Genomic DNA, 27,022 nt, shown 5'->3' on the forward strand with positions numbered 1-27,022 from the left:
CCGTGGCAAGAAAGGTTATAAAAATGGGGCAAAACTCACTTTAAAAATGTCATACTTTAAGTGGTCATAAGTCAGGGACCACTTGTAGTGAGCTCCAAGCCAACATCCAACCATCTTTGTAGGTGAAACCAGAGCAGGTTCTACCTTCCAACCACCCGGTAGGCAGTTAACCCAAGATCACCCCAAAGGTGCTTTCTCAAGAAGCTACTGGATCTTCTTGCTTTTTCTTTGAAAGCATTTCACTTCTCATCCAAGAAGCTTCTTCAGCTCTGACTTGGAAGGTGGGGAATGCAAGGATTTATATTCCTTGCAGGCAGCTGGTCATTTGCATCCTTTTAGAGGGTCATTGAGGCCACTTGGAGGTTTATCTGTGTCCTCAGGGTCACCAGAGTTAGTGCAAATGGGTGTGGAGCCTTCTTGGAACTGCTGAAAGGACTGGGTTGTAGACTGGAGATAGATGATGTCGTATCCCTCCCCCCCCGCTGAGTGGGGGCTGTTCAGTTTTGACATTGATGGCCTCTTTGACCCCTTTTTCAAACCAGCGGTCCGGTCTGTCAAAATGCGAACTTTGCGGTCTTCAAAAGAGTGGCCTTTCTCTTTTAAATGCAGGTGGACTGCTGAATCTAGTCCTGATGGGGTTGTTCTATGTTGCACCATGCGTTTATGAAGTGCTTGTTTTGTTTCCCCAATGTACAGATCTGCACATGGCTTCACTGCGTTGCACCTCATATACCGTACCATTTCTTGGATGAGAAGCGAAACGTCTTCGAAGGAACAACCAGAAAGTCCAGTTGCCTCTTGAAAAAGCACCTTTGGGACAACCATGACCTGGAGGACTGAGAATCTCCCTAGATAGTAAGTCTAGATCCGTGATGGTGAACCTATGGCGTGTGTGCCACAGTTGGCACGCAGAGCCCTCTCTGTGGGCGTGCAAGCCATCGCCCAGCTCAGGTCTACTGCGCATGCGTGTGCGTGCCTCCCACTGGCCAGCTGATTTTCAGGATGTGCAGGGGAGGGGGTGTATGTGGGAGACACAAGTGCATGTGCCGGTGGGGGGGTCAAGGGGCCAGGAGGCTGCAGGGAAGCCTGCTAGGCCAAAAATGGGGTCGCGCTCACATGCAGGGGAAGTGGGGGTCATGTGCATATGCACAGGGGGAAGCAGAGGGGGTCGTACGCGCATGTGCAAAGGTCAGCGCATTGCATTATGGGTGCCGGCATGCACTCGCGCAGTTTCTGCACACGGGAAAAAGGTTAGCCATCACTGGCCTACGTCAATATTTTCCTGAGACAAAATCAGGAGTTAACCACCTTTCATTTAACTCTCCAACCCAGCGAAGCTAAAGGGAGTTGATGAATAACAGGCCAGCAAACTATTATGTAAAAATTAGCAAGCCGGCGGCCTGTGCTATCATCTGGATAAGGGAGATGATGGTTTGAGCAAGTGCCGAAACAGCTTCCCCACTTGAAAAGAAAATAAAGCAGGCCCAGGAAAATAACAAGGTTATTAATCTTTCATTAAGCTAAGGGGATGAAAAAGAATCACTTAAAATCTCGTTTCGTTCTCTGCTCCATAAGCAGGGAACCCCCTGCCAACTTCAAAGGCTCTCCAAGAAATTAGTTAATATGTTGGCGCGGGAACCAGATTGTAGTTTACATAAGGGGTTACTTCGTCTTCTATTCCTCCTCCTCCTCCTCCTCCTCGTATGAATTTCTTGTCCTCTTGAACAAAGCAACCTCAGGGGACTTTAAGAGAGAGAGAGAAAAAAGACAGAATGGAATTGGGACAGGCAAGATGACAAGAGAAGGAACGGGTGGTTCAGAAGTCAAGGAAGGCTTGATGGAATGGAATGGAATGGAATGGAATAGAATAGAATTAGAATAGAATTAGAATTAGAATTAGAATTAGAATTAGAATTAGAATTAGAATAGAATAGAACAGAACAGAACAGAACAGAACAGAACAGAATAGAATAGAATAGAATAGAATAGAATAGAATAGAATTCTTTATTTGCCAAGTTTGATTGGACGCACAAGGTAATTTGTCTTTGCTGCATATGCTTTCAGTATACAGAAGGAGAATAATGTATATTCATCAAGAATAAAAAGATACAACACTTAGTGATAGTCAAGGTTACTAATAACCTATCAAATTGTACTAGGAAACAAACAAAAACAATATAATTGAAAGATACAAGCAACATGGTTGTAGAAATAAGTGGGAAGAGATAGATACCAGCAAGGAAGAGAAAAATAATAGTAGTGCAGTCTTAGTGAATAGTCTGACAGTGTTGAGGGAATTATTTGTTTAGCGGAGTGATGGCGTTTGGGAAGAAACTGTTCTTGTGTCCAGTTGTTCTGGTGTGCAGTGCTCTATAGCGTCGTTTTGAGGGTAGGAGTTGAAACAGTTTATGTCCAGGATGCGAGGGGTCTGTAAATATTTTCACAGCCCTCTTTTTGTCTCTTGCAGTATGCAGATCCTCCATGGAAGGAAGGTTGGTAGCAATTATTTTTTCTGCAGTTCTAATTATCCTCTGAAGTCTGCGTCTGTCTTGTTGGGTTGCAGAACCAAACCAGACAGTTATGGAGGCTGGCTGCCAGAGAAATAGAAATTCCCTAGATGTTTCGGAAGCCTGCTCAGCGTTGGGAATTCAAAACTGGACAGGGTATCTTTGACCTGGTTATAATAGGTAGTCCTAGACTTCAGAGTCATCCATTTAGTGACCGTTTGAAGTTACGACGGTACTGGAAAAAAATGTGACTTAAGACCATTTCTTATGTTGTAGCATCCCCAGGGTCATGTGATCAAAATTTGGATGCTTGGCAATCGACTCATATTTATGATGGTTGCGGTTCTCAGGGTCACGTGAGAACCATCCCCGAGGACACATGATCAAAATGTGGAACGGAAGGGGGAGGGGAAGGAGTAAATGGATGGGAAAGAGAACAAATGAATGAGGAAGGAGAAGGGAAGGGAAGGAAAAAGGGAAGGAAAGGAAAGGAAAAGGAAAAAAAGGAAAAAGGGAAGGATAGGAAAGAAAAGGAAAGGAAAGGAAAAAGGAATGGGAAAGGAAAAGAAAAAGAAAAAGAAAAAGAGAAGGGAAGGGAAGGAAAGGAAAGGAAAAAGGGAAAGGAAGGAAGGAAGGAGGAAGGGAAGGAAAGGAAATAGAGAAGGAAAGGAAAGGAAAATGGAAAAAGAAGGAAAAAGGGAAGGATAGGAAAGAAAAGGAAAGGAAAGGAAAGGAAAAAGGAATGGGAAAGGAAAAGAAAAAGAAAAAGAGAAGGGAAGGGAAGGGAAGGGAAGGGAAGGGAAGGGAAGGAAAACAAAGCAAGGCATTGGGAACCAAGCCACTTCTGTTTATTTAGAAATCTGACTTCCCCTTTCATGAATTGATCATCTTGGGGCAGGCTGGATTCCTAGCAAGCCAGGATAAATGTCACCCCCCACACAACTTTCCCTGCCCCCTTTTGCTAATGAGATGATAAAACAGCAGGCGTCAAATTCTTAATTACTAGAGGCGACTTACAGCAGAGAGAGAGAGAGACAGAGACAGAGTGAGACTAACATTTCTTCCCCCCCTTTTTTTAAAGCTTGCATGCCTAAGTTATAACTTCAGGCTTACGACAGTCCTGCTGAGCTCTCTTCCTTTGATGCTCTTCCTTTGTCTCCCGGGAAGATCCTGAAGGGGGGGGGGGAACCAGAGGTGGGGAGACGGCCTGGATTTTCAGGTGCAAATTAAAAGCTCACCAAAAGCCCCCCACTTCAGAAGGGGGGACTGTCCTGCATTTATCTTGATACCTCTTACATCATCCTGGTTTGCAGAGTTAGCATCAAAGTCTGTGTCTCCTGCAAAATGATGCAAAAAGACCGCAGAAAAATGTAATCCAATCCCTCTATTAAAAACCAAGATCTATCTTTATTTATGCCCCAATGAAATTAAAAGACCAGCATAGAGCACAAAATCTGCAAAAGAATGGTTTTTAAAAAAAAAAAATGGCAAGAAAACCCTCAAAACCCTGAAATCTTTCTTAATTTTAATCCTAATTCTTTCCTCTTTACTTTCAATTGTTTGGTGTTGTCGTTTGATCCTTTAATAAGCCACCCAGGGTCGCTGCAAGAATAAGACAGGCGGCATATCGATTAAATAAATGCAGAAATAAAACAAACTTTTGGCAGCGAACAGTTAAGAGTATTGAAAAAATATAAATAAAATGAAAGTAATAACAGAAAACATGGAATAATTGAATAATGACAGATTGCAACACATTGTAATTATATATCATTGTTAGAAATATATCAGTTCATTGAATGTAATGCCTATGATTAATTTTACTAGTTTTATTTGTATTAGAATGTATGACACTCAGGTGCCACACTGTTCATGCATTGATTTGATATGTTTGTAAAAAAATAAAAAACAAACTTTTTTAAAAAGAAAGAGGATTGAAGAGGAAGTAGATGGTTTTTAAGAGGTATTGATAAAAAAAGGTGATAAAACCAGAAGAAAAAAATGGACTGAAACCAGATTTAAAATTTTCTTAAACCTAGCAACGGCTGCTGTTCAGATCCACCCTTATGTCTTTGACTCTGCAATAAAGATATCAAAACTAAGGTTTTGTTTTCAAAGTTGTTTAAATAAAAGCCTTTGTTGTGTTTTACACAACTGTTTTGACAAACGTCCTTCATCGCCCATTACCTCACCCAGCGGTTCTATGTTTAAAAATTCTTGAATGTGGGCATAGAAACCAGAGCAAGCAAAGCATCCTTTACAGAAATTAATTATAGTAATAAAATGATCACAATTTATTCTAGGATTAGATCCGGGGCTAATCCGGGAATCCAGCCCTCAAAGTGAAGGATTTGGCAGAAATCCAGCATGATGGATAAATTTATCTCATGGGGGAGGAAAAAAGCCAGCTGTTGTTTTTTTGTTTTTTTGTTTTGCTTTGATATTTTGCCCACTCAACCCCCAAATGTCACTTCCAGGAAACTAGATATCATTTTGTAAGCCGCCCAGTGGCTGTAGCAGTGATATGGACAGCATATAAATTTAATAAATAAACAGGTCAATAAAACTTTTGGCAGCTTAACAGTTTAAGAGGATTGAGGAGAATCCAGATGGCTTTTAAGAGCATCGATCAAAAGGTTGTGAAAACCAGGACTTAAAAAAATGAACCTCCAGGGTTTTACAAATCTGACTTCTCCTCAGCTTCTCCCTTGGAGGTTCATTTTGAAACGTGGGTTTTACAACCTTTTCATCAAGAGAAGGAGAGGGAAAAAAGGAAGAGGAAGAGGAAGAAGGAAAGGAAAACAAAGCAAAGGGAAGGTTAAGGAAACAGGAAGTGCTGGAAATAAATAAATAAAGTCAAAATTTGGAAAGTTTATAAGCAGGATAAACCGACACTCAGGAATTGCAAAAATCAGAAAATTGGGCCATCCGAGAGGGACCACCTCATGCAATTTCGTAGCTCTCGGCCTGATCCACCTGACAGGGTTGTTGTTGCGAGCGGGAGGGCGAAATAGCAGGAGGAAAGAGTGTGGCATACATTTGTGTCTCGAGTTATTTCTAAAAATAATAAAGGCGGGATGCAAATAAACAAACATCCTGAGCTTTTGGAAAGAATGTTCCCCGCATCTGTTTCTTTCCCATCGCCCCCTAAAAATTGCCCCCAAATCTCTTACAAAGAATTCTGGACTGTTGCAAGGAATTTTGGAAAAAATGCACAGAGACCAGCCCTTATTTGAAGTGATGGGTTGCAGAAAAGCTGACCTTCCCCTTGCAGGGCCTGGCTGCTGTTTCTTAAAATTAAACGTTTAATTTTAAAATTGGAAAAGGAAACCGCAAAGGAACCAGCTGAAGACCAACAACTGAAATAAGCATCCAGCCAGTTCTGAAGGCAGCAACTGACCAACAACTGAAAAGCAGATTTGGGGCAGAAGTGAAATCCAGCAGGTTCTGACAGATTCTGGAGAACCGGTAGCAGAACTTCTGAGCAGTTCAAATTTTGAGCAGTTCAACCAGCAAATATCACCTCTGGCTGGCCCCAGAGTGGAGTGGGAATGGAGATTTTGCAGTATCCTTCCCCCAGGAGTGAGGAGGGAATGGAGATTTTGCAGTAGCCTTCCCCTGCCACGCCCACCAAGCCACAACATGCCCACCAAACAGAACCACAGAACCGGTAGTAAAATAATTTGATTTCACCACTAATTTGGGGGACCCAAACTTTCCCCAAAATCCAGGAACTGCAAAGGCCAGTATCTGAGTTTCCAGGTTTCCAGCTTGCAAGAAAGATTTCTGGAGATTTTCCGCCCTCTGCTGGGAGACCCATGGAGCTGTCTGGCTGGACAGAAGTGACTTTATGCATGACTTTAGGGTGGCTGTCAAACAGCACAACAGAACTGAAATTATTCAACTATTCAAAATATCCATAACTACATTGACAAGGTCAAAAAACCCAGCAAATTATCATAATGGTATTTACCCACCTCGTTATTCTAATTTATGTTGCTTTCCCCAGATAATTATAGCACTTGGGATAACAGAGTTGGAAGGGACTTCGGAGGTCTTCTAGTCCAACCCTCTGCTCAAGCAGGAGAGACCCTTTATCAATCCAATATGTTTTACAGACATTCATAGATCTTTCCCGAGCCCCTTGGGAGAAGGCTGCCTGGGTGCTTGTGGTATGTTTGTGGTGATGAGAAAGCAAGCAGAGTTGGCATTTTAGAACATAGAATAAGAGGACTGGAAGGGACCTTTGAGGTCATCTAGTCCAGTCTCCTGTTCAAGGTTAAGGGCCGGATAGCTCAGGCTGGTAATAGCCTGTTATTAAGAACACAGAAGCCTGCAATTATTGCAGGTTCAAGCCCGGCCCAAGGTTGACTCAGCCTTCCATCCTTTATAAGGTAGGTAAAATGAGGACCCAGATTGTTGGGGGGGCAATAAGTTGACTTTGTAAAAATATACAAATAGAATGAGACTATTGCCTTATACACTGTAAGCCGCCCTGAGTCTTCGGAGAAGGGCGGGGTATAAATGTAAACAAAAAAAAAAGGTGACCCTATACCATTTTAGGCAAATGGCTCTTCTTAAAAGCCTCAAATGATGGCGCATCCACAATTTATCCTGATTTATCATATTATCTTATCCAGCTAATTATACTTGATTAATTGTCCAGCCAATTATTATAAGTATAATTTGCCCAGCTAGCGTCATTTATCATCATCAGGAGTTATTTACTTAATAAAAAAGATAAGTCATTTAGGTTTTACAGTCCCCAAACTGTTGGAAATGTAAACAAATACCTGGCACATATTACCACATGTGGTGGACCTGTATAAAGGCAAGGAAATTTTGGATACAAAGGCATATGTGGTTAGAAAAAATGACCAGACAACATATAGAGTTTAAGCCAGAATTATTTTTACTAGGGATTATATCAAATGGTTATGATAAAAGGACAATATACCTAATATTACACATCTTGACCGCGGCAAGAATTGTGTATGCGCAGCAGTGGAAGAGTGAAAACATCCCTTTGGAGGAGGAGACGATAAGAAAGATACTAGTCTGTGCAGAAATGGATAGACTAATGCTGAAAATAAAAAATAAAGGAGATACAGAATACTATGCTAAATGGGATAGTTTCTATCAATGGTTAGAAACACGAGGTAGAAGTTGGCATGCAAAAGAATCAGGTTAGGTGGACATGGAAAGAGATATTATGTAGGTATTAGAATGTAGGTATTAGAATGATAGATTAGTAGACATACTAGAATATGATGGTCAGAAATTACTGTACAACCCTAGCACTGTTTAAAATAGTATATATGTTATTTTGTTTTTACCTTTGTTTCATGGCAAGTGAACGCCAGGACAATTACACTGTATTCCTATGCAAAGAATAAAAATATTTTTTAAAAAAGACATTTTTTGCAGCCCTGGACTAAACAACAGTTCATTTAGTGACCGTTCCAAGTCACAACAGCACTGGAAAAAAAAGGGACTTTGTTCCTCACACTTACAACGTAGTCATGTGAACAAAATTCAGATGCTTGGAAACTGGCATGTACTTATGACGGTTTTCACCGTCCTGGGGTTACGTGACTCCATTTTTGCGACCTTCTGACAAGCAAAATCAATGGGGAAGCCAGATTTGCTTAACAATGGCCGGGATAGCTCAGGCAATAGAGAAGCCTGTTATTAGAACACAAAGCCTGCAATTACTGCAGGTTCGAGCCCGGCCCGAGGTTGACTCAGCCTTCCACCTTTTATAAGGTAGGTAAAATGAGGACCCAGATTGTTGGGGGGGGCAATAAGTTGACTTTGTAAAAAATATACAAATAGAATGAGACTATTGCCTTATACATTGTAAGCCGCCCTGAGTCTTCGGAGAAGGGCGGGGTATAAATGTAAACAAACAAACAAACAAAACTATGTGACTCACTTAACCACAGTGATTTGCTTAACAACCGTGGCAAGAAAGATCATAAAACAGGGCAAAACTCTCTTCAAAAGGTCTCACTTAGCAAGAAAAAAAATTGGGCTCAATCGTGGGGGTTAAGTCGAGGGGTACCTGCAATTAACCTAATACAAGCCAAACATTCCCTGAAGTATTTTCCACTTAATTCTATCAGTCCGTCAGAATAGAGCTGGAAGGGACCCTGGAGGTCTTCTAGTCCAACCCCTTGTTCAAGCAGGAGACCCTATACAATTTGAGACAAAGTCTTCAGAAATTGTCCTGCGCAATTTCTGCACAAAAAACACCAAAACCTTTTTGTTCAAAAAAAAATCTACAATATTCCTTCAGTGGAATCCAATGCAGTTGCATCCTCCTCGTATCCCAAAATTTATTTTTTTAAAAAAAAGCAAAACTTTTGTGTAAGCCAAAAAGGTTTCCTAACTTGGCTTTAAAGAAGCCTTCGGAAGTTTTCGGACTTCTTCGGAAGCTCCCGAGTCTCAGGAGCATCGGCCTTTTTCGGCTTCGTCCGGAGTGGGGGGGGGAGGGAGGAGGAGGAGGAGGAGGAGTGGGAAGCGCGCGAGACGCCGCTCCGCCAATGGGAGCTCAGCGCACTCTTTTAAACAACGGCGACGAGAGACGCGTAGTCCCGTCTTCCAAGAGCGGTGGTGGTGAGAAAAAATAGTCCTTCCCCGGCGCCTCCGCTTTAGGAAGCAAGTTGTGTCACGTGGTACAGAGCGCGGAGTAATCCTTTCGGGTGAGGCGGTTATTTTTACCGTTGGAGGGAATAGCCAGCGCCGTTTGAAAATTGTGTTTATTATTCGTTCTTCTTCCCCCCCCCCCCATTATTCGAAGCTTCTTTGGTTAGTGTTTTGTTTTCATTGATTTTTATTTTATTAAAAGCCTGCTACGGTATTGCTCTGGTTATTCCTTGGCTGTTTCCTTTTGTTTTTTTTTTTTAATTCCCATTTTTAACTTATTTTATTCATAATAGTAAATTTAGTAAGACATTTGTCCCACGAATGTGGATGACAAGAAGAACGAATTGCTCTTGTTAATGAAGTTGCATTGGGATTAGTAGAGAACTGTCGTTTTCTCATGTGTTTCTCTTTATTTTATTTATTTGTCAAGCATGTATAGAATAACAGATATAAGTATAAACATGATTATGAATATATTTATGAATAATAAATATAATGAAAAGGTTGCTAGACGGTTTCCCATAAAACAGTTTCAATTAAGCTGAAGTTACTTTTTTTTAAAAAATAAGCAAAAATGATGTGTTTGCAACCTGTGTACAAAATGGAGGGGACGGGAAAAAAAAAAGGAAAACTTGCAAATGAATAATAATATAGTGTTTTCAAGACTGTGTTTCTATTTGTTAAAAATAGTCTCAACAGAAAAAAGTGGAAAAAAAACCCTACTCCTCAATGAGCAAAAAGTTTACAACTCTCTTAAAATATAACATTCATTAGTTTGTTAATTACTAACAAACATACTAACACTTGTTATTCTGGTTTACTAACACTTGCTCTCATTGGGGAGGTCAACATTGTTAGTTATTTAACAATTTAGTTGATGGGTCATGAATGAGTGAGTTTAATACCTTAGTAATTCTAGTATTTTTAAGACTCCGCTATTGGTGAACAAAAGCCTTATTTTTTAGAAAAACAAATGAGCAAACTTTTTTACAACGATGCCTAAAATGTAAAAATTATTTGTCCATTCAATGGGTCACTAATTACTGACTTAATGTTTTAATTAGCCTAGTATTTTCTATACTCTTTATCATGGCAATGAGTGGCTTAAATGAATCAAACTAGGTTTATTAAATGTATCAAACTAGGTTCATTCAGGATAATCTTAAATTGAGTATATATCTTTGTAAAAAAGAGATGAGAAAAGTGAGAAACCGCCCCTCCAACACACACAAATTATGATTTATTGGGAGGAATGCTGTAAGCTACTAGTGGTAGTTGTTCCCACTTACTAACAGTTGTTCTGTTTGAGGAAGTTCACATTGTTAATTATTTTGTGTATATTTTTGAAAACGGACTTTGTTTACCTGGGACAATGCAGTGAAGAATGTAATTAAAGTATCTTTGTAAGGATAGGTCTTCCTCCTACTGAGATAATAAGACTTAACTAAGGGATATATCGTAAGACAAATGAAAAGTATTGTTTAAAAAATAGATGAGCTATCCTAATTGTTTGGGGATGAGGTGAGTTGTAGTCCAAAAGGGAAGAATGTTAGTTGAGAGTGTTCCAATATTTTGCTTTTGTGTGTCTCTGATCCACATTAGAATTGCCGTATCTGGAATGCAAAAGTTCATGTTGCCATTCAACTGGGATTGTCTGTTGCATATGTATCTACTACCCTTTATGGGTGTCTGGATTGATGCCCCCAGATTGGCTCGTACCAAATCAAACATTTGATACTAGTTTAAATATATGCTGTTGATTTAAATCCAGTTTGGACAATCGCTCCTAGTGGTTTGCAGCTTCAAAAATCCACTGGAATTTTAGCTTGCATAAAACCTACTTTGGATCTTGCTGGGTCAACTCTGAAATCCTGTGGATTAGTTGGGGCTTGCAGTTAACAATATGGGAACCATAAGCCAGGATGTGCCTCAAATCCTGGCTTATATGGTAACTTCTGTGCTAAGAGGGAAATCTTTGAGGTCATCTTAGCATTTTCTAAACAAGGTTGCCTTGATGTATTAATTAATTTCATTGCTGGAAAAGATGTACTGCAGATGGGTTCAATTTAAAGCAGGCTGTATTTTTTTTACCCTTGGAAATGTGAAAAAGAATGAAAACAACATGTTTGTCTGCCGTTACAGCTCATTCAGTGAGACAATGACTGGGAGAGCAAGAGCAAGGTCTCGGGCGAGGGGGCGAGCTCGTGGTCAAGAAGCAACCCTCTCTACAGTGGGACCAACTCCTGTAAGTTTAAAAAATGAAGAAATTTTAAAAACCTTTTAAAAAAGGATTGGGGCTACTGGTGCTCCTCTGATCCCTGATATCCAAGAAGGCCCAGCTAGCCTGTTCAGTGAAATGATGAGAATTATAATTCTCGTTTTCCAGGGTTACTCGTGGCTTCTGGTCTGTAATGTTTACCATAATGTTTGTCTTTTGATACTGAGCAGCCCCCTTTTAAATCGGCATTGCCTCCTCTAGGTTACTGCGCCTGGATACAGCCAAATAACTCCCCAGCTGCCTCCAGCTGAAGCTGGAAATGGAGCTCAGGTTGGGCATGGCCAACAAAAAGGACCCCCGGGTTCAAAATCGGAAGGTAGGATTGGTGGCTCAAAGGCAGGTATCCTCTCCATGTTCCTGGAGTCAAATCAAAATTGAATTTGCACTGCTGAAATAGAAATAAGATGGGGGTGCAGCTTTGGTCTACTGCCTTTATGTGGGTTGAATTCCTAGGGCGCTGTATATATTCATCCTGGAGTCTTAGCCATCATGCACTGCCTGCTTTGGTAATGAAACAGGAAAACAGTCAGGCTTAGAGAGCACCAAGGACCCCAAGTCGTCGTCCTCCTTCCCCCCTCCCCTCCGCAAACCCCCCTCCCTTCTAGCACTGATGACGTTACCAAGTGGGGTAATTGAACATATGCAAGAAAACTACCAAGCTCACAGAGCACCAAGGACCCTGTAGTCATCCTCCTCCTTAAATCCCACTCCCTTCTAGCACTGATGATGTTACCAAGTTGGGTAATGAAACAACTGGAAGAAAACCACCAAGCTAAGAGTACCAAGGACCCCACAGTTCAGCCTTGAGCTACAAATATTCTCTTCTATCAATCTTAGCACACTTTTTAAAAAAAAATACAAACCCAATCTGATAGGAGTCCCATAACTCACTTTTCAGTGATGGTAATCTTAGAAATGATTTGTTGATCTCTTTATTAATGCCTCCCTATAAGAAGCAGCTGTAGGAGCTGACCTAACTAACCATGAAATTGATATGGTGCTTCCTCTCTGGATTGCTAAGAGGCAAGTTTTGTGATCCAGTTGATCAGGGTTTCTTACTTCTATGCCATCCCCTGGGGTCACTTTAGATCATCTTTAGCAACAGCAGTCCACTTGTTTGATAGAGTTCAGGAGGCAGGTTGTGCAGAATTAACCACAAATGCAGATTATAACTGATATTTTTTTCTCCTCTACTGTACAGAATTTAAGATTTCAGCAGGCTTTCAAGAAATGAGTTTGGGAGAACGAGGTGGACGCCGCAGAGACTACCATGACCTTGGAGTAAACACCCGTCACTTAATGGAACATGTCAGAGAGTCTAAAACAGGTACTTTATGGGGTTCTTAAGAAAAATTTCCATGTTTCTCTTGAGTGCCTTTTCTATCATTCTTGAGGCATTTTATTTGGGGAGAAACACCCTTCCAGCCCCTTCCAGTTGTAGCAACTTCCAACAATATGTTAATCCTCCATGAAGAAACGCAGGCATCACTTTGCAGTTGATGTGGTGCTAGTGCTCTTACTGTTGATAGATTGAATGTATGCCAGTCAGTGGCAGAGCTGTTGAAAATGCTTGTTTAATAAATGCTTGTTAAAAGAATTGTTGATGGAATTGGGTCTGTGTAGTGACATGAAAGAAGGACTAGGGATGACATGATAGCAGTCTTCCAATATCTAAGGGGGTGCCCCAAAGAAGAAGGGGGTCAACTTATTTTCCAGAGCACCTGAAGGCAAGAAAAGAAGTAATGAATGGAAACTAATCAAGGAGAAGCAACCTGGAATTAAGGAGAAACTTCTTAACAGTGAGGATAATTAGCCAGTGGAACAGTTTGCCTCCAGAAGTTGTGGGTACTCCAACACTGGAGGCTTTTAAGAAGAGCACGGACAGCTATTTGTCTGAAGTGGTAGAGGGTCTCCTGCTTGAGCAGAGCTGTGATGACTCGGGGCGTGGCACGAAAGCAACACAACCAGGGAACAGTTCTAACTCCCCTTTATTGCTCCAACTGTGCCCCCAAACGTTCCCATATTCACTACAAGTCCTGGAGCAAAGCTCTCACACGAACTTTCAGGAGCCTCTGGCTGCAAGTAGTCCAGTAAGCCAGGTTAACCAAACAACAACCAGGGCCAGGAGTCCAATAAAAACCAGGTTAGCCCAAACATTAACCAGGGCCAGGAGTCCAATCAGCCAGGTTAGCTAAACAGTAACCAGAGCAAGAGGTTCAGCAAAACAGGCAAACTGGCAAACCCCACAAGACAGAGTATTTCTAGGTGTTGGCAAATGCACACGAGGCTTCACAGATTAAATGTTTGTTCCCAACAAATGCCCCTCCCACCGGCACCTCCTTACATCTCAGTCCCCAGGTGTGCCTTGTGAAAGAGGGCGGGGCATTCTCCTCCCTCATAGCCAGCTCACATTGATCTCACCGTCTCTCTTCCCTCCTTGCTCTCGGATCAGGAGGGGATAGTCCTTGCTCTTCTCCTGAGGTCTCCTTGTCTGGGGAGGCCTCACTAATTCAGAAAAGCCTTACCTGGACTGACACTGCCCATCCCCAGTTTCCTCCAAGGCCAATGGAGCCACCCTCTCAATCTCTGTCAGTTCTTGTTCCTGCTCATCTTCCCCTGCAGATTCAGACTTTGCTTGGGGCATGACACGGGGGTTGGACTAGTAGACCTCAAAGGTCCCTTCCAACTCTGTTATTCTATTCTGTTCTGATACTAAACGGCTGATAGATGGATACCTTTCCACAGGTGTGTCGGGGAATTTAATCCGATTAAGCGCCAACCACTTCCGGCTGACATCTCGCCCGCAATGGGCTTTGTACCAGTACCACATTGACTACAACCCACAGATGGAAGCCCGGCGTCTTCGGGCAGCCTTGCTATTCCAACATGAGAACTTGATTGGCAAGACACATGCTTTCGATGGGTCCATTTTGTTCTTACCGAAGAAGTTGGAAAATAAGGTACTGGTGATATTCTGTCATAGTCTGAATAGTTCAGATACAGCCTTGATTGTATTGAATTATGGAAATCGAGTCTTTGAGGTTGAGAATAGAAATGGCCCTTAGACTTAGATACCACTACACAGTGCTTTACAGCCCTCGCCAAGAGGTTTACAGAGTCAGCATCTTGCGCTCCCCTCCCCATCCAACAATCTGGGTCCTCATTTTGCCAACTTCAGAAGGATGGAAGGCCGTGTCAACCTTGAGCCGGTCAGGATCAAACTGCTGGCAGTTGGCAGAATCAACCTGCAATACTGCATTTTAGCCACCGTGCTTATGGTGGCATGGAGGATGGGCATTGCAGATAGAATGAGAAGCATTTAGAAATTATGAAGTCTTGTCCATTTCTTGATTCTAATCAGTTTTCTTAAGGCTTCTGGAGGTTAAAATTATCCCATCCTAAAAATAACTATTGGAGATTCTCTTAGGTTACGGAAGTGTTAAGCCAGACACGGCAGGGAGAGGTTGTGAAGATCACCATCACTTTAACCAACGAGCTTCCATCGACTTCGCCAACATGCCTACAGTTCTACAACATTATTTTTAGAAGGTTAGCCTTTATTGTATAAGCATTTGATGGTGTGTTGTTGTTTGTTTGTTTTTGAGACCTGGGATTACTAGGATCTGTGGATAAGAGAGCCAGGACATTTTGCATGAGAAATCAGTTACATTTTGACTAGACAATTTGTAGAATTCATTCATGTAGAGAAGAGTCTGCAAACATTTTGGTTTTCGCTTTTTTTGAGGGGGAGGGAAGAGCTCAATTCGAGCTGTCCTTGTTGGTCCAAGACAAGCTTTCCTAGTTTTGACCCATTTTCTCTACTGCTGCTCTCGGTCAGCATCCTGGTTAATTGGAGGGTCTTCGTGATGGGCATGGAGTTTGTTGATCAATCACCTGGAACAGGTAGCTTAGCTCAAATTTCGGCATGATTTCTTACCCAGCAGGTGAATGATTGCCTCTCTGTTCACGAAGTCAGAAATTGTTTCTTAAGTTCTTAAGAAAAGTCTTGTGGGAGAAGAGAAGAAAATAAAACCATCATCCAGTGCCCAAAATCAAACTTTTTTTCCTGCTAAGATTCCTGTGTATAATCTTACTTTTCCATTTCTGCTCTTTCTCAGATTGTTGAAAATAATGAATTTACAGCAGATTGGGCGAAATTACTACAACCCAAGTGACCCAATCAGTATTCCCAAGCACAGGTAACAAAACTGGAAATGCCTTTATGGCCACAACTGAGATCAGAATCAATCCATTATTTCTTTTGGAAACTTCTAGATATATTCTGTCTCTCCTAGCTAAGTTTTGCCTTAGTTGTTTATTCTGATGCCTGCAGCATTTTCATATTTAAAGATCTGGGATTACAAACCCGAGCAAGCTTATTTTCCTTAATGTGTCTTGAAATAATCAATGTTAAGGGGATCAGCCTGACCCATGGACCTTGGTTTTGAAAGCCAACCGACCACCCACATAAAAAGGGTTTCTGTATTGGAGTGGCAGATGGTTGCCTTTGTAGAACTTGTTTGCAATATGAGAGTCGGTTTAAAAGAGAGCAGGCAAATGTCGAGAGTCAAGTACTGTGAATTTTTTTTTTTGTCTGACAGGCTGATGATTTGGCCCGGTTTCACCACTTCCATTCTGCAGTACGAGACCAGCATTATGCTTTGCACAGATGTGAGCCACAAAGTTCTCCGAAGTGAGACCGTCCTGGATTTTATGTACACCTTGTACGATCAAGTTGGAGAACAGCGGTTCCGAGAAATTTGCACAAAGGAACTCATTGGTGTGATTGTCCTTACCCGGTAAACTCAATTAATTTTGATTTTAACGGTGCGGATCAAAACCTTTTGCTTTCCCAGTTAGTCCCTGATTTATGACTACAATGGGGTGGTGGGGGCAGCGGGATCAACAGTTTCACTGCTATGCGAGGTGGTCATTAGGTTTCAGGCAGTCACTGCAGTTGTTAAGTCAATCACACGGTCTTTAAGCAAACCCAGCTTCCCCCGTTAACTCGGCTCATCGGAAGCCAGTTGAGATCATAAATGGCGATCCCCCAACCCTGGGAGTCTGCAAGCAGAGTTGTCTAGAAATTAAGATTGAGATTTAACGTGATTTAAATCTTAAATCCCACCTTTGCCCAGGTATAACAACAAAACGTACCGGGTAGACGATATTGATTGGGAATCAAGTCCGAAAAATTCCTTCAAAAAAGCAGATGGGACCGAAATCAGCTTTGTGGACTACTACAAGATGGTACAGAGTGGCTGAAGTTTTGGTGGGAATAAAAAGGGAATGAAAAGTTGGTTGTGTTACTCCCCACCCCCACCCCCTCCCCTTTAAGCCAGTCAAATCCATAATGTAATGGTAAAGCTAGATTTTGATCAGTAAAAGGCATTGATCAGCACATTGATACTTGTAATTCCAAATGGCCTCTGGGGAATTCGATATGTTCAATGGCTCTGCAAGCCTCTGTTTGATTACCTGTTGTTTGTGTAATGGTTGAAATTTAATTGCAAGTCTAAGCCTCCAGCCACAAAAAAAGCACTTAAAAAGCACTTCTCCAAAATAATAATAATCTTGCCATATGACCTAATTGCAAAGGAGTCTTAGAAAGGGAAAGGGACCTTGATCAATTGGGTATAGACGAAACACAAAGTCGACTTTGCCAAAGCAATTTTTTCTTTGCAATTTACAAAAATTACTTTCCTATCTCACAAAGCTGCTTCTGCCTACGTAGTTTAAGACTTGCAAAAGGAAGTGTCAGCCTCCACTCCAATCTTCATATCTTTTTGTACTTCTTATATTCAGTTGTTAGATAGCATGGGATTTTATTTCTAATGTAAATAGCTCTTGGATTCAAATTAAGTAGAGAGGGCCCTTTAAGAGTGTCGGTCTGACATAATTAAGGGGGGAGGGGAGATTAATGTTTTGAATTCAACAGGAATGTTTGAGCGCGAACTCGTAACGGACATTGCATTCCTGATATGATTGACGACCAGAGACCTGCGGAAGAAGATTACCATGGGACCCCGGGAAGGAGCTGGCATTGGACCAGACCTTGATGACCTCTTGGGGAAGAGGAGGGAGAAATAGGGGGGATATAGATTGTTAGCCATATTTTGTCTCAGATTCAACTTAGCACTGCTGCAATCCAGATGTACCTAGTAAAAGTACTTTTCTTTATTTTCAAATGAAGTCAAGGTGGATTCTTTCCTAGATATAATCAGAGGCAGCCTGACAGGAAGCCTCTTTCTGCATTCTGCATGTTGGACTCAAACAACCTTTCTGCTTTTTAAAATAGCAATACACCCAAGAAATCACCGACTTGAACCAACCTGTTTTGATTAGCCAGCCAAAAAGGACGCGAGGCCCATCGGGTGCCTTGGCAGGACCAGTGATACTCATCCCTGAACTCTGCTATCTTACAGGTCTGATCGTTCGAAAATAGCCTTTCTTCATTTAATCGAAGGAAGGGTTTGCCTGCTGGAGTTGTGCTCCATTGCTGGAGGTTTTTCAAGGGATATTGAACAAGGTCCAGGATGACATAAAGTGGGCAGGGGGTTGGACTAGAAAACCTCTAAGGTCCCTTCCAGCCCCAGAATTCTATGATTCACCACCTGATTTGGAAACGAGGCCATTTCTTTTTACCTAATGTAACATTGACAATTATCTAGTGAAAATGATCATTGTATCTCCAGCGACTGGTAGCCTCGACAATTATAAGAAGGGGGATGTTTGAATTTTTAGATTAATTTGTTTTGAGGGAATAATAAATGAGTTGGGTCTGAGTGCTGGCTTTTATTGATTTTATTGAATTGTCTCCTCCCCCCTGCCGCCCCCCCCCCCCCCCGGGCTTTGTGCTTGTTCCTCTTTGTAGGCCTGACTAATAAGATGCGAAGCGATTTTAATGTAATGAAAGATCTGTCTGTTCACACAAGACTTGCGCCAGAACAAAGAATGCGTGAAGTTGGACGGCTTATCAATTACATTAATAAGTAGGTTGCTGGAATCTTTGCCCCCTCTCCCCCCCCAAAAAAAAATCTGAAAGGGAAGGAATCAGATGGGAAAAGGTGGCATAAACAAGAGCCTGTAATGAGTAACTTCCATAAAACCACCATCTCCTGCAGGGGAGTTGAACGAGGGCTACATTTAAGATTGGTGGTCTTCAGTTCTGGTAGTTGAAGTCCACAGGCTGACCATATTCGACACCCACGATCTACCAGCTCCGTTTTTATTATTTTTATTTTTGCAGAGATGACAACGTTCAGAAAGAGCTACGCGATTGGGGGCTAAGCTTTGAATCTAAACTGCTTTCCTTTTCGGGACGAGTGGTCCAATCTGAAAAAATTCGTCAGGGAGGGAAAATGGTAGGTAATCTTTCCTTCCTCAAGCAGGTTAAACAACCCCCCCTTCCCCCCCCCAAATCCAAGTCTGTTAAATTTGACAGATTAAAAAAAAAAGAAGAGAAAAGAGAGATTTGGCCTATTTGTTAAGTGCTGAACTCTGAATGCTTTCTTTCAGTTTGACTACAACCCACACCTTGCAGACTGGTCCAGGGAAACGAGGGGTGCTCCCCTCACCTGCGTAAAACCCCTGGAAAACTGGCTGCTGATCTACACCCACCGGAATTACGATGCCGCTAATGTTCTGGTCCAAAATCTTTTCAAAGTCACACCCGCGATGGGCATAAGAATGAACAAAGCTATCATGTAAGTATCATCGTCAAGTCCCGGGTTCTTTGCCAGAAGCGGTGGAGGGGCTTCTGAATTTAAAGTTGCAAATTTAAGCCGCGATTCAGTTTCCCCTGTGAGAATTCCCAGCTGAAGTTAGTTCTTGATAAGGAATGCAGTATTTTGAAGGTTTGTAACATTATCTAGAAGAGGCAGGTTAGCAGATAACAAAGTAAAAGAAAGAAAAAGGTAGATAGACAGACAGACAGACACACACACACACACTCACATACACATACAGGTGGTCCTCAACCTACAACCATTCGTTTAATGACCATTTGAAGCTGTATTCAAAAAACAGTCCTTGCACTTAGGACCAATGCGGCATCACCGCAATCACAATCAAAATTCACGTGCTTGGCAGATGGCAAGTATTTATGGTCCCAGGGTCACCGGAGCACCATTTGAAACCTTTGCAGCCAATGGGAGAAGCCGGATTCATTTAGTGACCACAACAATGGTCACTAAACCATGACAATGTTGTAAAATCGGGCATGTCTCCTCACTTAAATGACCACATCACTTAATGACAAGATATTCTGGTCCCAATTGAGGTAAAAAGTTGAGGATTTACCTGTCTGGCATCAGTTGGCACCAAGTGCAATATTTCTACTGGTGTCTCTCAACTTGGACAGATTTGTGGACTTCAGCTCCCAGAATTCCCCCGCCAGTCCTCACATTTTCAAATTATCCAGGTTGAGAAATATCAGTTTATACCAGGGGCCTCTAACCTTGGCAACTTTAAGACTTATGGACTTCAACTCCTAGAATTCCTCACTCAGCATAGCTTTGCTGGCTGAGGAATTCTGGGAGTTGAAATCCACAAGTCTTAAAGTTGCCAAGGTTGGAGACTCTTGGTTTATACAGCTAGTGGTAAAAGAGATGCCTTTCCTTGTAGGGTTGAAGTCGACGACAGAACAGAGGCGTACCTGAGAACCTTGAAGCAGAAGATTACCTCTGATACTCAGATGGTATGGCCAATGTGATCCCATGAATTGGAATGCCTGGTTTGTCTGATCCCTGATTAAATACAGGGAACCATGAGTTTGTTCTGTTTTAAACTTTCGGGCAAGTGGTTAAAAAACCTCTGGAGCTTTGCCTCTAGGAATAAATGGGGCAACAACCCTGCTAGATCCCATTTTTCTTATCAGTTGATATCTCATGCCAAGATCAGGATTAAATACAACTTGTCAGGTTCAAAGAGGGCACATGTGAAGATGGTTGGAGAATGGAGTAGGGGGCAAGTCTTCTAGAAGGCTTATAAACAGTCTCAGGAAACCCACAGAAACCAGGAGTTCATTTTTAAGGCAAAGGTAAAGGTTCCCCTCACACATATGTGCTAGTTGTTACCGACTCTAGGGGGTGGTGCTCATCTCCATTTCAAAGCCGAAGAGCCAGTGCTGTCCGAAGACATTTCCGTGGTCATGTGGCCGGCATGACTCAACGCCAGAGGCGCATGGAAAGCTGTTACCTTCCCACCAAAGGTGGTCCCTATTTTTCTACTTGCATTTTTTACGTGCTTTCAAATTGCTAGGTAGGCAGAAGCTGGGACAAGTAACGGGAATTCACCCCGTTATGCAGCACTAGGGATTCGAACCGCTGAACTGCCGACCTTTCGATCGACAAGTTCAGCGTCTTAGCCACTGAGCCACCACGTCCCTTTTCGTTTTTTACTTAAATGCTAATAGGCTAACGTTCTCTAACTGGACCATCTAAAGTGCCTTTGAGTGTCCTTGGAAGGATGAACTGCAAGGGTCATTGAGAGAACCCCAGATTTACATGTCTTTAACACCGCCGTGTAAAAGGCGAAAGGCCATGCTGGCTTCTCCAGGGTAGCTCTGCTAATGTAGCCTACAATGCGATTCCCAACAATAAGAACACTTCTTGAGATTTTCAGTAAACCCTGGGTTGGATGCACTGAATGTCTTTCCTTCTTCAAGGTGGTCTGTGTCCTATCCAGTAACCGTAAAGACAAATACGATGCAATCAAGAAATACTTGTGTACTGATTGTCCCACGCCCAGCCAATGTGTCCTGGCTCGCACCTTGAGCAAGCCGCAAACCGTCATGGCAATAGCCACCAAAATCGCCTTACAGATGAACTGTAAAATGGGAGGAGAACTCTGGAGCGTTGAAATCCCAGTAAGTAGCTTTTTTTTCCTCCCCCTTCTTCCAGGAGTGTTTAGCTTAGCAGCTCTGTAAGAAACCCACATGAGAGTTAAAATACAACTTAGCTTGTTTTGGGGATGTCTTGTGTTTTGCTCCAGTTCACTGACAATTTGCTTGACATGAATCAATTAATAGCCCGCCTTTATTTTTGCAAGTAACTCAAGGTGGCGAGCAGACCTTTCCAACTTCCACAATGCTGTGAGGTGGGTGGGGCTGAGAGTCGCCTAGCTGGCTTTCGTACCTAAGGTGGGAATGGAACTCCCAGGCTCCTGGTGATTGTCCCAAAGTCGCCCAGCTGGCTTGCATGCCCAAGGCGGGACTTTCTAGCCTGATGCCTTGACCACTAGGCCAAAATGGCTCTCTAATAACAATAATTCTCCAATATTCCAGATGAAGCAACTCATGATTGTGGGAATTGACTGTTACCATGACATTTCAGCTGGACGGCGATCAGTGGCAGCATTTGTTGCGAGTTTGAATCATGGAATGACCCGGTAGGATTGTTAGACATTTTCAAGAACTACAGATCTTTTAGGAAAACATATGTGTTTTACACAACTACCTATGTTGACATTCAGGGATTGTTTTGCTGTTTCAGGCAGTCTTCAGGCTACCACTTATCATTTAACGACCATTCGGAGTTAAAACAGCCTGAGAAAGGGAGCTTGCCAACCTACAAAGCACTTCTGGCTGTTGCAAAATGTCCTGCCCTGCTATCACATGGCCCTATTTTGGGCACTGGTTCACATTTATAATCGGCTACAGCATCCTGTGGTCACGTGACTGATTCACGACAGTTTTTGCTGATTTCAGGAGAACAACAGGAGGGTCTTGACAATTCGCCAAGGCCAAATCTCTGCGGGACAATATCAAGAAAATGGTGGAATACAGTAGAATCATTAAAGAAAGAATGCAAAAGGAGGGACAGAATGAAATATGAATGACAAATTTAAAACATTTTTTTATTTTAAATAATTAAATTGAATTGTTAAATTGTCCCAGGGCGATTTGGCTGTGATGAGTTGGCTGCAGCGAGTTGTCCCATTCTGTGCCAAGGAAACTATGGCATATTGGACTTAGGACTAGATGATTCTGACTTAACGACCATATTATTTGCTCAATAACCAATGTAAAATCAAGTGCTTCACCTTATGGCCAAAATTCCAGTCCCAATTTTGGTTGTAAGTCGGGAACTTTCTGTATTGTCATTGGCAGCAGAGCAGAAAGTCTCTGGGGATCTAAGACTTTTTGGCTTCTCTTGGCAGTTGGTATTCGCGCTGTGTGCTTCAAGATCGCGGACAAGAAATTGTGGATGGACTCAAAGTGTGCCTACAAGGTAAAATAGCTGCAACAAAGTGTCAGTGCTTGAGTTTTACTAAAAAAAACACAACAGTCCTATATTTGAAACATGATAATCTTAAAAGAAACTAACTTCTTTGGTGTGTAGGGAGGGTTAAGGCTGAGCTCTTCCTTTGGGTAGGGGATCCAGTTTAATTCTTGTAAATTGCTGCCCCATCTTTCCTTAGCGGCACTCAGGACATGGTATTCCTACAATGAACACATGCCTACTCGTATCATCGTGTATCGTGACGGTGTTGGTGATGGTCAGTTAAAAACCTTGGTAAACTATGAAATTCCACAATTTTTGGAGTGCTTGAAAACAGTTGGGTCTGACTATCGGTAAGTTGGGGGCCTGTCAAAAGTTGCCTGGGAGGAAAAGGGACTTGGTTGGGTAGACCAACATACTCCAAAGGGCAGTTTGCTTCAACCCCGTAAGGTGCTTTGTAAATTTGTATGGCTGTAATTCCTTGAAGCAAAAGGATTTCTAGAATAAATGTGGTTTGGGGGCAGGGCTGGACTATCTGATATATAAGGCAGCACAACACGGGCGCTGTGAATGAAGCAGACATATTATGCCTTACTTTTATTCAATTTTCTGAGTTGCTCAGCTGGAAATGACTTTGGGCCACATTGAGGACAGCCAAAGAAATAGAAATAATTAAAAAAAAAATTACACAGAGATCACACTTAAAAATATAATCTGCATATAAATGTTTCTTGGCTACAAAAGTTGCTGACGCCAATTCAGTGTATTTGTGATTCTGTATATCATTTTTGGCTTGTTTGCAAGGGCAATTTTATGCACAGGTTTCCTTTGATTTGTTGCACATTTTAATTTTCCTGAGAACAGCAAAGGATGATTGGTTAAAATAAGGGAAGCCACGTTTAATCTCTGTCTCTTGAGAAACGTTGAGCGCTTTAAGCAAACTAACCCACTCTATGCAATCTTCTCAAGCCCCAAACTAACAGTGATTGTGGTAAAGAAACGTGTGAACAGCAGATTCTTTGCCGAAATGGAAGGAAAACTACAAAACCCCCCACCTGGCACAATTATTGACTTAGAAGTTACCAGACCAGAGTGGTAAGTCAACTGTTGAGTTCAAGGTAAAAATGTATAGATGCTTAAAAGCAAGAAGTTGAGAGATTTCTATTCGGGGGTGGTGGTGGGGAGAGGGCTGTTCCAATATCTAAGAAGCTGCCATAAAGAAGAGGGGGTCAATTTATTCCCCTGAGGGCAGGGGGATCACCTCAGGGCAGGACAAGAAACAACACATGGAAACTAATCAAGGAGAGAAGCAATCTAGAATTAAGAATAAACTTCCTAACAAAACAACAGGACAATTAACCAGCGGAACGACTTGCCTCCAGAAGTTGTGGGTACTCCAAAACTGGAAGTTTTTAAGAAGATTTTGGATAAACATTTGTCTGTAATGGTATAGGGTCTCCTGCTTGAGCAAGGGGTTGGACTAGAAAACCGCCGAGGTCCCTGTCAACTCTTACTCGTCGAGGAAAGAAGGGCTCTTAATTGCCTATTTTCCATTCTTCAAACCTGACTAGGTCTTATTTGAAAACAACCTTGATTCTTTTTCCTCATACTTACACCAGAGAGCATCAAGATAGGGCAGTCTCGAGTTTTCTTCTTACTCCTTCCTCCCTTCCAGGGTTAGGCAGATGTTCTCCAACAGTTGTTGAATATCTTCGTCAAGCCTTCACAGTACTCCTCTACACCAGATTTCAGTGGAAGCTAACATTTTTGGTGTGAGATAAGACCAAGCAAAAGGAGAAGAAAATAGGGGAGATCCAGGATGCAGAAAGAAAGAATACCAGGGTCAGCTCTTCAGAATGGTCAAGAAATGTAGACACCAGGTGACAAATGTTGACATATGTCACCTGAACAATTTAAAATAGGAAGTCTTTTACCTTAAAATCTACCCAAGGACTTCCCATTAGTTGTTGAAGGGAGCTGTTCTGAGTGCAGAGTAGGCTGATCCGAGACCATCACTGGATGGGATCTTTGATCTCCAAGAAGATGAAGTTCTCCAAGTTTGAATGTTTCTCAAGACAGCTTTGATCTGGTTCTCCCCTAGGTACGATTTCTTCATTGTGAGTCAGTCCGTGAAAAGCGGCACAGTTGCACCCACCCATTACAACGTAATCTATGACAGCAGTGCGCTGAAGCCTGACTACATGCAGAGGCTAACATATAAGCTGTGTCATATGTACTACAATTGGCCGGTAAGTAGTAACTTGCCCTTTAGTGGATCTTCCGTGATTACTTAGACCAGTGATGGCTAACCTTTGTCAGACTGAATGCCCAAAGCGCGCCCAAACCCCAAAATGCAATGAGCATGTGCCCCACCCCCTGCGCATGCAAAGCAGGGACCCAATGACCAGGTGGCCAGTGGGATGCGCATGCACGGCAGAGCTGAACTGGGGCAAAGGCTCGTGTGCCCATGGGGGCGCTGCATGCCACCTGCGGCACGCGCACCATAGGTTCACCATCACGGATTTAGTTGAGCTGTTGGCTTCTTACTAACCTCAACATTCAAGAGAAAAAAAACTATATCTTATTCCAGTCCTATCTTGTTGCCCAAAAGCTGAATATTGAACCTGGATAGGGAATGGGTTTTATCTACCTGAATTAACAGGAAAGGGGAGAAAAAATGAATACAGTAGTGGTTTTGGGCCTCAGAAAATTTCCTAGATGTCTGTAAGTTGGACAAAGTCAATAAAGTAATACAAAAATGTAACGGGACCAACAACCAAGCAGTTGCATTTAGATATTGTTACGCTCTGCAGCTCAGGCATATACATACTGTACCAACCCTTCCAGCATTGTTGCAGCTGAGTACGCCTCCCATCAAGTTCAAAAGTAGTTTTTGATGATCCCCAACCCATCTACAGATTTTTTATTACCTGTAGCCTCACATCAGTTTTTCTGGGTTTCAGTGAGACAAATCACTCTTCGGGAAATCTTGAGTTATCTCCTAATCTACAGGTGGCTATATTTTAAAACCTCCATTTAGTGTATCTAGATTGTATCTTCTTGCTGGATCTGCCCCTGTTGAATTTCTATTCCATTTTTTTTCTGCTTAAAAACTCAAAGGAGGTGAAATTCCATTCATTTCTAAAGCCATAGGCCTTTTCAACCACTCTTGAAAGTATATCCTAAAAACTGAATTCCTTCCTGATCCAAAGGCTTCAAGGTTGAGTGTTTGTTGTGTCCTAGAATATGGCTGTTACCTTAATGATGCTGATGAGGGTGTTTTATGCCTCTTCCTTTCTCTGCAGGGAGTTATTCGGGTGCCTGCTCCCTGCCAGTATGCCCATAAACTGGCTTTCCTTGTAGGGCAAAGTATCCACAGAGAGCCAAATTTAACCCTTTCGGAGAAACTTTATTATCTGTGAGACTACAAGTGGAACGGAAATAGAATATGGACCAGAGAGAGTTCTTTTGTTAGGAAAAAAAACCACCAAAGACGTGCCTTAAAACTCAATTGAGTAGATATTTGGTGTTGTTGTATTATATCAGTGATAACTATGCCAATATTATCTTTTTATCATCATCATCATCATCATCATTTATGCCTATATGACTTAGTTAAGTTTCTCATCCAGATCAATTTTTTACTGGAGAATGTTACTGTTTTGTTGCCATAATAGTGGTTTCGTCAGCAGAGGCTGCTGGGTGTTAAGAATAAAGTTGATTTAATGGCAGTAAAGCTTATGTGTTGGAATCAGTTTTTCAAAGTTTTAGTACCATAAGGTGTTTTGCTCAGGGAATAAAGAAATGGTGAAGTAGACAAGCTGCCTTCTCACCTTTGCTGTGTCTTTTTACTGTGGCAAGAAGAGTCGTAAAATGGGGTAAGAGTCACTACAAATTTCTCACTTAGCAACATAAATATGGGGCTCCGTTGGGGTTGTAAGTCAACTATCTGTATTCACTGTCTGGAAAAAGTCTTGTTCCTTTTAGCTAAATTGTACCAAGAAAAAAAATATAGATTCAAAGACACATGGAACAAACTTATCAGGTACTTTAAAATCCTCACTATAAGGATTCACATGTAAGAAGGAGACTAAAATTAAACCTAGTTTCATAGACTAGTGAGATTTTGGCTACGGCAAACCAATTTCACTTCTGTGTTTTCTGCTACTGTTAGTGAAACTATGTTTAGCTAACATGTCTGAATTTGCTTACACATAGCTAATCGATTAATTCAGGAGCCAAAACCTTCTACAAAATATCAAATTTATTTATATAAAATAATTTACACATTAACAACTGTACACATGCACAGTTGCACACGCCCACACAATACTTTTAACCACGAGTTTAGGCCATTTTTTTTTCC

The 27,022-nt window shown here is 41.9% G+C and overlaps 1 protein-coding gene across 1 annotated transcript; it reads left to right on the forward strand.

Annotated features, from left to right (window-relative positions):
- Window positions 1–779: 779 nt before the first annotated feature.
- PIWIL1 (piwi like RNA-mediated gene silencing 1) lies at window positions 780–26,336 on the forward strand. The gene is made up of 21 exons (XM_058158630.1): window positions 780–855; window positions 11,299–11,401; window positions 11,636–11,750; window positions 12,636–12,761; window positions 14,180–14,394; window positions 14,862–14,983; window positions 15,553–15,633; window positions 16,036–16,233; window positions 16,573–16,684; window positions 17,733–17,859; window positions 18,309–18,426; window positions 18,684–18,798; window positions 18,953–19,140; window positions 20,060–20,132; window positions 21,102–21,302; window positions 21,720–21,823; window positions 22,595–22,665; window positions 22,856–23,009; window positions 23,626–23,751; window positions 24,758–24,905; window positions 25,962–26,336. Exons 1-21 carry the CDS (start codon window positions 824–826, stop codon window positions 26,076–26,078), a joined length of 2,646 nt encoding a protein of 881 aa, XP_058014613.1. The 5' UTR covers window positions 780–823; the 3' UTR covers window positions 26,079–26,336.
- The last annotated feature ends 686 nt before the right edge of the window (window positions 26,337–27,022 follow it).

This window comes from Ahaetulla prasina, chromosome 15 (genome assembly GCF_028640845.1).
Source record: "Ahaetulla prasina isolate Xishuangbanna chromosome 15, ASM2864084v1, whole genome shotgun sequence".
NCBI classification, from domain to species: domain Eukaryota; kingdom Metazoa; phylum Chordata; class Lepidosauria; order Squamata; family Colubridae; genus Ahaetulla; species Ahaetulla prasina.